Genomic DNA, 14076 nt, shown 5'->3' on the forward strand with positions numbered 1-14076 from the left:
TATTTTTACCCTGTGTAGCTGACAGCTTCTGCTCCCTCCATCCTCAAGAAAGATCCAAGATGTCCTTCATAGTTCTCCAAGGTATATGGCTGGGACTTGCTGAGATAGTTTAACTTTTTCAGAGAAAATCCCAGGTCTATTCCCTGGGGCTAGGGGAGTGCAAGCTTTCAGGAAAAAAAAAAAAAAAAAAAAAGGAAGAAAGAGAAAAAAGAAAACAAAGAAAGAAAAAAAAACTTTGTTTATTTTCCTTGAGTATTTTTTATTTCAAAATAGAGTGACGTAGTTCCGATTTCTCTCTGAGTGTGTGCAAATGGTTTTAATTACCAACAGCCCATTTATTTTTTTCACACGTTTTATTTATTTTTTTATTGGTGTTCAATTTGCCAACATATAGAATAAGACCCAGTGCTCATCCCATCAAGTGCCCCCCCTCAGTGCCCGTCACCCAGTCACCCCCACTGCCTGCCTACCTCCCCTTCCACCACCCCTTGTTCGTTTCCCAGAGTTAGGAGTTTCTCATGTTCTGTCTCCCTTTCTGATATTTCCCACTCATCTTTTCTCCTTTCCCCTTTATTCCCTTTCACTATCCTTTATATTCCCCAAATGAATGAGACCATACAATGTTTGTCCTTCTCCGATTGACTTGTTTCACTCAGCATAATACTCTCCAGTTCCATCCACGTTGAAGCAAATGGTGGGTATTTGTCGTTTCTAATGGCTGAGGAATATTCCATTGTATACATAAACCACATCTTCTTTATCCATTCATCTTTCGGTGGACACTGAGGCTCCTTCCACAGTTTGGCTATTGTGGACATTGCTGCTAGAAACATCGGGGTGCAGGTGTCCCGGTGTTTCATTGCATCTGAATCTTTGGGGTAAATCCCCAGCAGTGCAATTGCTCGGTCGTAGGGCAGATGTATTTTTAACTCTTTGAAGAACCTCCACACAGCTTCCAGAGTGGCTGCACCAGTTCACATTCCCACCAATAGTGCAGGAGGGTTCCCCTTTCTCCACATCCTCTCCAACATTTGCAGTTTCCTGCCTTGTTAATTTTCCCCATTCGCACTGGTGTGAGGTGGTATCTCATTGTGGTTTTGATTTGTATTTCCCTGATGGCAAGTGATGCGGAGCATTTCCTCATGTGCTTGTTGGCCATGTATAGACATGCTTCCTCTGTGAGATTTCTGTTCATGTCTTTTGCCTATTTCATGATTGGATTGTTTGTTTCTTTGCTGTTGAGTTTAATAAGTTCTTTATAGATCTTGGAAACTAGCCCTTTATCTGATACGTCATTTGCAAATATCTTCTCCCATTCTGTAGGTTGTCTTTTAGTTTTGTTGACTGTTTCTTTTGCTGTGTAAAAGCTTCTTATCTTGATGAAGTCCCAAAAATTCATTTTTGCTTTTGCTTCTCTTGCCTTCATGGATGTATCTTGCAAGAAGTCACTGTGGCCAAGTTCAAAAAGGGTGTTGCCTGTGTTCTCCTCTAGGATTTTGATGGAATCTTGTCTCACATTTAGATCTTTCATCCATTTTGAGTTTATCTTTGTGTATGGTGCAAGAGAGTGGTCTAGTTTCATTCTTCTGCACGTGGCTGTCCAATTTTCCCAGCACCATTTATTGAAGAGACTGTCTTTTTTCCAGTGGATAGTCTTTCCTGCTTTGTCGAATGTTAGTTGACCATAAAGTTGAGGGTCCACTTCTGGATTCTCTCTTCTGTTCCATTGATCTATGTGTCTGTTTTTGTGCCAGTACCACACTGTCTTGATGACCACAGCTTTGTAGTACAACCTGAAATCTGGCATTGTGATTCCCCCAGCTATGGTTTTCTTTTTTAATATTCCTCTGGCTATGTGGGGTCTTTTCTGATTCCACACAAATCTTAAAATAATTTGCTCCAACTCTCTGAAGAAAGTCCATGGTATTTTAATAGGGATTGCATTAAACGTGTAAATTGCCCTGGGTAACATTGACATTTTTACAATATTAATTCTTCCAATCCATAAGCTTGGAATATTTTTCCATCTCTTTGTGTCTTCCTCAATTTCTTTCAGAAGTGTTCTGTAGTTTTTAGGGTATAGATCCTTTAGCTCTTTGGTTAGGTTTATTCCTGGGTATCTTATGCTTTTGGGTACAATCCAACAGCCCATTTAGACTGGATAACATTGGTTTCTTCTGCGTGCCTTCTGGCAGGACTGTCGGAGATTGGGATGCTTCAGGGCTTGTGCCTTCTGGCTGGTCCCCCTACTACTCTTTCATTTTTCTTTTGCTGGAGTGTTCTGTGGCCTAGCCTGATATTTTCCACCAGTAGTAGGAACCCACTTTATAACACTGAAGTGCCTCTCTTCCCAGACAACTGAGTCCTCTTCTTGTTGTCTGATTTCTCCACATCAGTGCTTAGTCTTTGCCATTGTGAGAGATCAACTGCTAGTTACCGTGTGTGTGTGTGTGTGTGTGTGTGTGTGTGTGTGTGTATGAGTATATGCCCAGGGTGGGGTGGCAGTTTAGGTGATGAATAGGAGGAAATGAAGTTTTTGGAAACTTTGTACATACTCAGGGACCTTGTTCCCCATTTTAATGGAAAAAAATGTAAAAAGTGCTTTCTTTGTACATTGTGATACAGTTTTGCAACATCCTTTGACATGCCTTACCACATAATTTTGCATCAGCAATATAAGGTTGTTATTGTCTTCTGCATTTATTCTGAGCTGAGACTTGAATTTCCAGCCTCAGAATTCTGCTAACCACATCACTTGGCCCTGAGAAGTAATAGGGTGGAATATGCCAATCCATGATTCTTTCCCAGTGTTTCCTAAGGTGGCACATAGTGATCCCATTCTACCATGTGTGCTCATGTGAAATTTTTGGATGGTGTAGATATCTGGCCCTCTGGAGTAGCAGAGCATTCTTGCTGATGTCTGCAGAAAAGGGATCCTAGGTCACCCCATATTTCAAGCGTAAACTACACTGCATGTCTACTTTGCAGACACTACTTTGTCTCTATTTATGTAGAGCCAAGGCTTTGTACCTGCCCCATTCTCTGTGTATTCTCTCATGCCTTCTGGCTCCTTGGGTAAGAAAGGCCTTTTCTGTTTGACCCTAAATATTCTTGTTCCAAAATTAAGGCTACTCTGCACTGACCTTCTAAACATTCTTTCATTCTCCAGAGTCTCTATAGGTCATACAACTGGCAGTCCTTCCTACCTCCTTGTCTGTGCCATCCTCATTAGATGTCTGTTGAAGGTTTCTTCTTTTGATAAAACTCACTTTTATTTTCAATAAATGTTAACTAAATACTAATTAATAAATATGGTAGGATTCCTGCCATTCAAGAATCCATAATTCAGGGGAAAACAAACATAGTAATGATTATAGTTCAGGAATGTAAATGCTTGAAAAGAGACCTAAAACACGTTCTTGGGGAGCACAGGGCAGTAAATATTTAATTATACCCAGGGGTAGAAGGTTAGCAAAACAGCATAGGAGAAAGACAGTAAACCAAGTTGTGAAAGATGAGTAAGATTTTGCTCAGTGGGAAGTGAAGAAAGGGGATTTAGGAATATCTTGAAGGTATGAGAAGTAAAGAGGACAAAAAGACATAGAAGCATGAGACTGAATGCCACCTTCAAGAAACAGCATGCATTCTACTGTGGCTGGAGCACAGAGGCCATGGTCAGCAGTGGCGAGAGAGAAGCCTAGGGCCAGATATTGGAAGACAGAGTTTTTGCAACAATCTTAATCTTTTTTTCTAGAATTAATTTGGAACTTTGAGAGGTATTTTTTTTATACAATAGATAGTGAGCTGATTTCATTTGGTTGGAAGATTGTTGGAATTGTGCAGATGAAGAAGGATGCACTGGAGGCATGACAGACAGAATCAGAGCATCTGAGCTTGTGTGGCTGTTCAGGCCACCCCTACAGAAGAAAGAACATGCTAGAAGAAAACAGTAAACAACATATGTAATTATTGGCACATTTACTGTGTGTCAGGCATTGTGTTAAATGCTTTATAATCATCATCTGACTGAATCCTTACATTGAGCTCTGTTAGGCAGCAACTATTTTCCTCATTTTAATGATGGGGAAACTGAGATTTAGAAAGATTAAATGGTTTTCTCAGATGGCACAGCTAGTGAAATTGTCTACTAGGATATGAATCCAGGATTAATTTCAAAGTTCATAGTCTTAACAACCACATAATACTGCCTCTGGAAGAGTTGTTTTTTGGACAGGGAGAATTTGATGTGTTTGAGAGACAGAAAGGTGATTCCTTTCAGTAAGACTTGGCACATTGTGATCCTGTTCTACCATGTGTGTTCATGTGAAATTTTTGGATGGCATAGATATCTGCCCCTCTGGCATAGCAGAGCATTCTTGCTGATGTCTGCAGAAAAGGGATCCTAGGTCACCTCACCTTTTGAGCGTAAACTTTACTGCATGTCTACTTTGCATTTATGTAGAGCATAAATTCTGTGATCCAGAATTATGAATCTGGATCACAACAGACAATTCAAAGCTTGCTAACAAATTTGGGAATCAGTAGTTCATATATAACAAATGGATTTATCAAAAGAAACAAGATGGCCAAGGTGGAGGGTATGTAACAAGAGGAGAATGAGGGATAAAATACTGAGAGCATTATTATCTAAAAGTATACTTAAGGGTCAAGGAGAGGAGGCTGAAGATCCATAAAGGAGACTAAGAACTGGTAAAGAGAGAGAGATTAGGAGCAGCAGGAAGAGGAGGGAGAAATTTTTGAGAAGGAGGGAACTGCTCATAGTGTCATAGATTACAGAGAGGTCAGTAGGAAGATTAAGACACTGATGGCTTTGGCTTCTTTGCCTGAAATTCTAGGTTAAATATGGCTCCTTCTACCATCTCTCTCCAGCAGTTTGGATTAAACTTTCACTATCTGTTCTAAAACTCATGTTCCCAGTGCTTTGCTCTCTGGATGGTTTGAGGAGACCTCTGCATAATAGCTCAATAGTGAAACAGAGATTACTGACACATCCTAAGCCCAGTGAATGGTATAAATCTTTCCTGATGCTGGCCATAAGTTCTTTTTCACACTTTGCTGCTCTCTGGCAACTTGTCTCAGTATTTCGCTAGTTTTCAGGATTGATTTTAGTGATATTAGTGATTAGGCTGGGCCTTGAGTTATGAATGACATGCGCACAACTGCTCTCTGGCAATTCCCATCCCAGTTGTCAAGATCTTAGGAATCTGACCTTTCTTTTTTCTTCCCAAGATAAGATTATCTTAGATATATCCTAGCAGTAAGTGACATTATATCCATAATGGAAAGAGGAGATATCTTGTTCCCAGATTATTATTTTCATATATATAATGAGTATAGTATAAATCTATATAATCATAATATAATAAATCATAGAAGTACATGAATATTTATGGATGGAAAAATGGAAAGGAAGAAGTAAGTTAACTCTATAATTATTTCAATAGAGAGAAAGGATCTGAGAAAACTCAAGTCTGATATTTTCCATCTCAACAGTATCTACTTAGATCCATCACTTTTGTAGCCAGATTCAGGGATCTGCTATAGGATTGGTTTTTCCTGCAGTGCTTCTAATGCTACCATCTTTCAGATTTAGTTTCCTGTGTCAGTCCTACTCTTACACTTGGTGGATCCCCTAGAAACAGAGCTTGAGATGGTGATTCTTTTTTAAATGATACAATGACAAATGACTGTCTTGAGAAGAGGAGTGAGAGAAGCAGGATAGAGGAGAGGAAGAAAGCTAAGCAAGGCTGTGGTCTCAGCAAGGTCTGGTTCTTCAGGAAGTTCTGAAGAACACAGTACAAGATTTGGTCTTACCTAAAGGCAAAGCAGTTGGCCTTTTGGCCCTTTGAGTCAGACAATCACTGACCTCTAGATTTGTCCTAGAGGATAGTATAACTTCTGGGTGAAGTGTCTCTCATTTGATCAAGGATAATTTTGTGGGGAAAGGGAGAACTGTGAGCCTTTATCACTCAAATGGATATATATATATATAGGTTTGGTGATGGGGATTTAGTGGGATACCAGTGGCATCCAGTGCAGCCATTGTTTGTTTTGTGATATAAACTGGGTAGTCTGGACAATGTAAGACTCCAGATGGACATTTGGGCAAGAGTAAAATGTAGAGTTAGAGTTTAGAATAAAGTTAGTATGTCAGTTTAAAACTGTAGATTAGGGTTTATCATAATAAAATAGGCAGTATTAAGTTTTAGATCAAGTTTGAAATAGCTACCAGAATTAAGTGTTAGATTAATGTTCAAGTTAGGGTAAAGGTTAGAATTGGAAACATCATTAATATTAATGATAAAATTAGGTTACAGTGTTGCTCTGTGTTAGTACTGCTACATTTGGATTGGAATTAGTTTTATAGAATTACAGTTGGTATTGAGCATAGAGGAGCATATGGGTAGGAAAGGGTAGAGGAAGTGATGGGATTTGTTATCATCTAAGTCTGATGTATACTCAGTCAGTATAGTCAATAGTCAACAACCATTTTTGGTGAATTAAATGACTTAAAATATACTTAGAATTTTTGTCCTAGTATTTCTGTTGTTTTTAGAATTGACTTTAGAGGTAGGATTAGTAATTAGAACTGGGTCTTGAGTTACAAATGGTGGTTAAATTGAGTTTAGAATAGAATCAGAGTGTGGATAGGCAATGAAGTTAGTTTGGGTCAGAGAATAGGACATCAAGTTGGAGGGGAAAAAGCATGATATTGAGATCCTGGAGCATCTGACAATGGCTTGTTTTTGTATTCCAGTGTCTAATTGCCTGGCACTGGTTGAGGCTCAGTTTCTTCACTATGGTGGACCCCAATGGCAATGAATCCAGTGCCACATATTTTATTTTAATAGGCCTCCCAGGCTTGGAAGAAGCTCAGTTCTGGTTGGCCTTCCCCTTGTGCTCCCTCTACTTTATTGCTGTATTGGGTAACCTGACAATCATCTACATTGTGCGGACTGAGCACAGCCTACATGAACCCATGTATGTTTTTCTTTGCATGCTTTCTGGCCTTGACATCCTTATCTCCACCTCATCTATGCCCAAAATGATGGCCATCTTCTGGTTCAATTCCACTACCATCCAGTTTGATGCTTGTCTACTACAGATGTTTGCCATCCATTCTTTATCTGGCATGGAGTCCACAGTACTGCTGGCCATGGCCTTTGACCGCTATGTGGCCATTTGCCACCCACTACGCCATGCCACTGTACTAACATTGCCTCGTGTTATGAAGATTGGCATGGCTGCTGTGGTACGGGGTACTGCACTTATGGCACCCCTGCCTGTTTTTATCAAACGACTGCCTTTCTGCCACTCCAACATTCTTTCCCATTCCTACTGCCTACACCAAGATGTCATGAAGCTGGCTTGTGCTGACATCCGTGTCAATATCATCTATGGCCTCATTGTCATCATCTCTGCCATTGGCCTGGACTCACTTCTCATCTCCTTGTCATATCTACTTATCCTCAAGACTGTGTTGGGCTTGACACGTGAAGCCCAGGCAAAGGCATTTGGCACTTGTGTCTCTCATGTATGTGCTGTTTTCATATTCTATGTACCTTTCATTGGATTATCTATGGTGCACCGCTTTGGCAAGAGACATGACTCCTTCCTGCCCATCATTATGGCCAACACCTACCTACTTGTACCTCCTGTGCTCAACCCCATTGTTTATGGAGTCAAGACAAAGGAGATCCGGCAGCGTATCCTTCGTCTTTTCCATGTGACCAACCATACTTCAGATCTCTAGGTGTCAATGAAAACTTCCTTTTTACTCAGTTTTTCAATTCAGATTTTAATATCAACATTTTGGAAGACAGTATTAGGAAAAAAATCTTCCCTAGTAGAAACACAACTGATTCTTTTTTTTTTCTTTTTACAACTGATTCTTTAAATATGAAACTGGTTGGAGAATTTCTCTATAGGATAGGGGCAGAACTATATACTACTGATCCCCATTTTAAAATATTATTTTCCCTTTATAATTCTCTCTATATAATTATTAGAACCCTGAGGTAGTTGTAGCTGGAGGGTTATTATTTCCCACTTAACCATTTAGTACAGATCTCTAATTGCTTTCACTGATAGTCCTTAGCATTCTAAGTTGAAGATGGCATTCTAAGATGAAGATGGCACATCTTTGATTTTGATCAAAGGATTAAGCATGGCAAAGTAAAATAAACACAAGAGCATAATACAGTCATAATCTGGCTTAAAACTGTTATTTCTTCTTCAGAATGCCTAACCATATTGGATCCTAGGAAAAGAAATATAGCTTGATCTCCTTCTTCAAGATAATCTTCACAGAGAATAAATACTTTCTGTTCTCTTGGGCACCAGCCCTTAAGAGGGGAATTAGAAATGGAACCTTGAAAAGACTAGTTACCTACAAAACTCTGTTTTGAGAGTTTTCACAGCTCATGGACACTTTTCTATGCTTATTTTCCTTATCAACTTTTTGATCTAGGCAGTAATATGTTTAGTATCACTATTATGCTAGTGGGGAAACTGTTAACGGGGATCAGTGGATTATATGAGGTCACAAAGAATTGTCTTTTGATGCTCAATCCCATACTGTGGGGAGGGACTATCAGAGAAATCCATGAGGTAGTAAGTTAGACATTTCCAGAGCCTTGTATTTTTTAGAGGAGGTATTTAATTTCCTTCCTAACTCATTTAGCATTGCATATAGGAATTTCCTGTTATTTTCCACCTACCTGGGTAGCAGCAGCAGAAGTATGTTTGGGTCATTCCCAAAAAGTGGCTAGTTTGGAAAATAGTGTAGTTAGAAGTGGAGGAACTCACTGGATACCTGGAGAGACACTTTATGGAGAAATGCAGTTGAGAACACCTAGAAGCACATGTCAGAAATGGTGGGTCTCTCACAGACCAGGACCAAGAGCAGGAGGCATCATGAGGCTGAGCAAAGCCAGTGGCCCATGTGGCTAGCCAGAAATCAAGATTAGGACAAGCATGGCTCCAAAGAAACTGAGTAGTTCATATAAATGGACACCACATATCTCCTAGGCTCTGAATGGCCTGCCAGGGAAGCCCAAGCATTAGTGCTTGTAAAACAAGACTGTAGGAGAAGTGCTAGCTATACTTAGCATGAATATGGTCCCAGAGGTCTATGTATGAGCCTCATAAGGTAGACACGACACTTCTAGAAGGAAGCAGAATGGTAAGGAGAAGGTATGGGTGCAGTGGGAATAGACGGGGCAGAAATGAGACTACCACCCATGAGGGTGCCATAGCAGGTCCAAAGAGAAGTACATGAGTGTGAGAAGCAGGTAGTATAGTAGAAAGCATAGTACAGAGCCAGCCAGAAATTCCTGGCTATAGCTGGAAGATTGCTTGGTAGAGAGAGTATGGAGAGAACACATCTGATTTCTTGAACTGGAAACTAAAAGATGAGAATTGTGAGCCATATGGAATCTGATATGCTCCGATGTGTGGTGGCCAGCAGGACTAGGAGTATAAACTAGAGTCAGTGCAGACTTTGGCTGTTTTAGATGGAGAAGTAGCCTCTTACCCAGTAGTACCCTGATACTGGGATTGAGAGAAAGAGAATGAAAGAGAAAGAGACAGATCCTCTTTCTTATTAGGAAAGCAGTATATGATCACTGTAAATAAACTTTTACACTCTCAAGATATAAATGTAAACTTATTACATTAAAAGACAAACACTCAGGATCCCTGGGTGGCTCAGCAGTTTGGCGCCTGCCTTTGGCCCAGGGTGCGATCCTGGAGACCCGGGATCGAATCCCATGTCGGGCTCCCAGTGCATGGAGCCGGCTTCTCCCTCTGCCTATGTCTCTGTCTCTCTCTCTCTCTGTGACTATCATAAATAAATAAAAAAATTAAAAAAAAAGACAAATACTGTTAGAATTTTGGTGATTATTTGTCCAGATTTTTGTTTTAAGTAGGTTCCATGCCCAGCATGGAGTCCATCATGGAACCCAACTCCAGGCCTGAATCCACCACCTCAAGATCAAGACGAGCTGAAATCAACAACTGGATGCCTAATTAACTGAGCTTCTTGAGGCACGCTTCTCCAGATTTTTTATACATGTTTGTATGCATGCTTCTGTATGGACATATGATGAATGAATGTATGCATCCTTCTGTACGGACATATGATGAATACACTCATATGATGAGTGTATCTGTTTTTATATTTGAAAGCCTATTGGAGACGTGGATAATAAACAGATGAATCAGACACATTTTAATTTTTTTCTAAAGATGCAGCCACTAGATTTTAGAAGGGATTTCAAGTTTGTGATAGTTTATATGTTCAGGAAAAGTTTCATGGCTTTGATCTTAAGTGACATAGCCATTTTGTGAGTATAAACACACATACACCACCACCACCACCCCTACCACCACCTTATTTATGTAATTTCTTAATAAATACTAAATGCCAATTATAGAGACAAAACTATAGAAGGGCTCCTTTGGCTTCTTCCTCACTTATTTCATGAATACTCACTGGGTCACCTGGAAGGGCCTAGAGTTAAGGACTAGAATGAGAGGGATTGGCTGCCACTTTTAGGAGATTTGGCTGGAAGTTATGGTATGTTCTGGACAAAGTCCTTCATCATGTGCTTTTCACATGGGTATCTTTTTACCTTCCCCATTTCCTTTGTTTGGACATTGCTATTTCTGTCCCTACCATCTCAGCCACTTGGATCTTTGTTAGGTCCTGGAGAAGTCCGAATGATATTAGATCTCAGTCTATAAGTTACCTGTTTTTTAGGTTTATTTAGAAATGTATCATAAACATGTTTGTGTTCTCCATTTTGACAACTAGTGCTCTAGTCCAGACAATTACCTCTTGCTTAGAGGATTGCTATATCTCCACATTTGTCTTCTTGCCTTGAATATCTTTGGCATAGTCCTAAATCCCATGTAGTTTGCTGGAGTTTTTCCAAACACAATTCCGATTATCTTGCTCCCCTACTTAAAATCCACTGAGGATGGGGAAAATTAACAAGGCAGGAAACAACAAATGTTGGAGAGGATGCGGAGAAAAGGGAACCCTCATACACTGTTGGTGGGAATGTGAACTGGTGCAGCCACTCTGGAAAACTGTGTGGAGGTTCCTCCACTGAGGGTCTTTTATTGCCTACCATATAGCATAACATTTTAGAATGACAGTAGGCCATTCTTTTTCACATTTACACCTGTTCGCATCTTATTTTTTTCAGTGTAATATCTCTAATTTTTCCATATAGTATGTTTTTCAGTTACCAGCGCTTGCTGTCAATGATTTCATTCACTTTTTTTTTTAAAGATTTTATTTATTTATTCATGATAGTCACAGAGAGAGAGAGGCAGAGACACAGGCAGAGGGAGAAGCAGGCCCCATGCAGGGAGCCCGACGTGGGACTCGATCCCGGGTCTCCAGGATCACGCCCTGGGCCAAAGGCAGGCGCCAAACCGCTGCGCCACCCAGGGATCCCTCATTCACTTTTAAATCCTCTGTTTCACTATTTCCTTTGAACTACTTTTTGCCATTTTTTCTTTGTTGTAACACCTTAATTTTTTTTAAATCTTTACTTCTTTAATATTTTTTTATTGGAGTTCGATTTGCCAACATATAGCATAACACCTAGTGCTCATCCTGTCAAGTGCTCCCCTAAGTGCCCATCACACAGTCACTCCATCCCCCCGCCCACCTCCCCTTCCACTAGCCCCCATTTGTTTCCAGAGTTAGGAATCTCTCATGTTCTATCATCCTCTCTGACATTTCCCACTCATTTTCTCTCCTTCCCTCTTTAATCCCTTTCACTACTTTTTAATATTCTTATTATTTCAATTGAACTTTATTTATTTAGTTTTTTAAATAAATTTATTTTTATTGGTGTTCAATTTGCCAACATATATAATAACACCAAGTGCTCATCCCATCAAGTGCCCCTTTCAGTGCCCGTCACCCAGTCACCCCCACCTCCTGCCCACCTCCCCTTCAACCACCCCTAGTTCTTTCCCAGAGTTAGGAGTCTCTCAATTTCTGTCTCCCTTTCTGATATTTCCCACTCATTTTCTCTCCTTTTCCCTTTATTCCCTTTCACTATTATTTATATTCCCCAAATGAATGAGAACATATAATGTTTGTCCTCCGATTGACTTGTTTCACTCAGCATAATACCCTCCAGTTCCATCCACGTCGAAGCAAATGGTGGGTATTACTCTAAAGGCTGAGTAATATTCCATTATATACATAGACCACATCTTCTTTATCCATTCATCTTTCCATGGACACCGAGGCTCCTTCCACAGTTTGGCTATTGTGGACATTGCTGCTAGAAACATCGGGGTGCAGGTGTCCCAGCGTTTCATTGCATCTGCATCTTTGGGGTAAATCCCCAGCAGTGCAATTGCTGAGTCGTAGGGCAGATGTATTTTTAACTCTTTGAAGAACCTCCACACAGCTTTCCAGAGTGGCTGCACCAGTTCACATTCCCACCAACAGTGCAGGAGGATTCCCCTTTCTCCACATCCTCTCCAACACTTGCAGTTTCCTGTCTTGTTAATTTTCCCCATTCTCACTGGTGTGAGGTGGTATCTCATTGTGGTTTTGATTTGTATTTCCCTGATGGCCAGTGATGCGGAGCATTTCCTCATGTGCTTGTTGGCCATGTCTATGTCTTCCTCTGTGAGATTTCTCTTCATGTCTTTTGCCCATTTCATGATTGGATTGTTTGTTTCTTTGATGTTGAGTTGAATAAGTTCTTTATAGATCTTGGAAACTAGCCCTTTATCTGATACGTCATTTGCAAATATCTTCTCCCATTCTGTAGGTTGTCTTTTAGTTTTGTTGACTGTATCTTTTGCTGTGCAAAAGCTTCTTATCTTGATGAAGTCCCAAAAATTCATTTTTGCTTTTGCTTCTCTTGCCTTCATGGATGAATCTTGCAAGAAGTTACTGTGGCCAAGTTCAGAAAGGGTGTTGCCTTTGTTCTCCTCTAGGATTTTGATGGAATCTTGTCTCACATTTAGATCCTTCATCCATTTTGAGTTTATCTTTGTGTATGGTGAAAGAGAGTGGTCTAGTTTCATTCTTCTGCATGTGGACGTCCAATTTTCCCAGCACCATTTATTGAAGAGACTGTCTTTTTTCCAGTGGATAGTCTTTCCTGCTTTGTGGAATATTAGTTGACCCTAGAGTTGAGGGGCCATTTCTGGATCCTCTATTCTGTTTCATTGATCTATGTGTCTGTTTTTGTGCCAGTACCACACTGTCTTGATGAACACAGCTTTGTGTACAACCTGAAATCTGGCATTGTGATGCCCCTAGCTTGGGTTTCTTTTTCCATATTCCACTGGCTCTTCAGGGTCTTTTCTGATTCTACACAAATCTTAAGATTATTTGTTCCAACTCTGTGAAGAAAGTCCATGGTATTTTAATAGGGATTGCATTAAACATTAAATTGCCCTGGTAACATTGATATTTTCACAATGTTAATTCTTCCAATCCATGAGCATGGAATGTTTTTCCATCTCTTTGTGTCTTCCTCAATTTCTTTCAGAAGTGTTCTGTAGTTTTTAGGGTATAGATCCTTTAGCTCTTTGGTTAGGTTTATTCCTAGGTATGTTATGCTTTTGGGTGCAATTGTAAATGGGATTGACTCCTTAATTTCTCTTTCCTCAGTTACATTGTTAGTGTATAGAAATGCCACTGATTTCTGGGCATTGATTTTGTATCCTGCCACACTCCTGAATTGCTGTCTGAGTTCTAGCAGTCTTGGGGTGGAGTCTTTTGGTTTTATATATCCAGTATCATGTCATTGGTAAAGAGGGAGAGTTTGAGTTCTTTGCCAATTTGAATACCTTTGATTTCTTTTTGTTGCCTGATTGCTGAAGCTAGGACTTCTAGTACCATGTTGAAGAGCAGTGCTGAGAGTGGACATCCCTGTTGTGTTCCTGATCTTAGGGGAAAGACTCCCAGTGTTTTCCCCATGAGAATGATATTTGCTGTGGGCTTTTCTTAGATGGCTTTTAAGATGCTGAGGAATGTCCCCTCTATCCATACACTCTGAAGAGTTT

The 14076-nt window shown here is 40.1% G+C and overlaps 1 protein-coding gene across 1 annotated transcript; it reads left to right on the top strand.

Annotated features, from left to right (window-relative positions):
* The first annotated feature begins 5567 nt into the window (after positions 1–5567).
* LOC112642486 (olfactory receptor 51E1) lies at positions 5568–10218 on the top strand. The gene has a single exon (XM_025420123.3). It carries the CDS (start codon positions 6821–6823, stop codon positions 7772–7774), a length of 954 nt encoding a protein of 317 aa, XP_025275908.3. The 5' UTR covers positions 5568–6820; the 3' UTR covers positions 7775–10218.
* Positions 10219–14076: the final 3858 nt, after the last annotated feature.

This window comes from Canis lupus, chromosome 21, assembly GCF_003254725.2.
Source record: "Canis lupus dingo isolate Sandy chromosome 21, ASM325472v2, whole genome shotgun sequence".
NCBI classification, from domain to species: domain Eukaryota; kingdom Metazoa; phylum Chordata; class Mammalia; order Carnivora; family Canidae; genus Canis; species Canis lupus.

Excerpts from the sequence above, each read along its gene's own strand:
- LOC112642486 (XM_025420123.3), top strand. The coding sequence starts at position 6,821 with ATGGTGGACCCCAATGGCAATGAATCCAGTGCCACATATTTTATTTTA.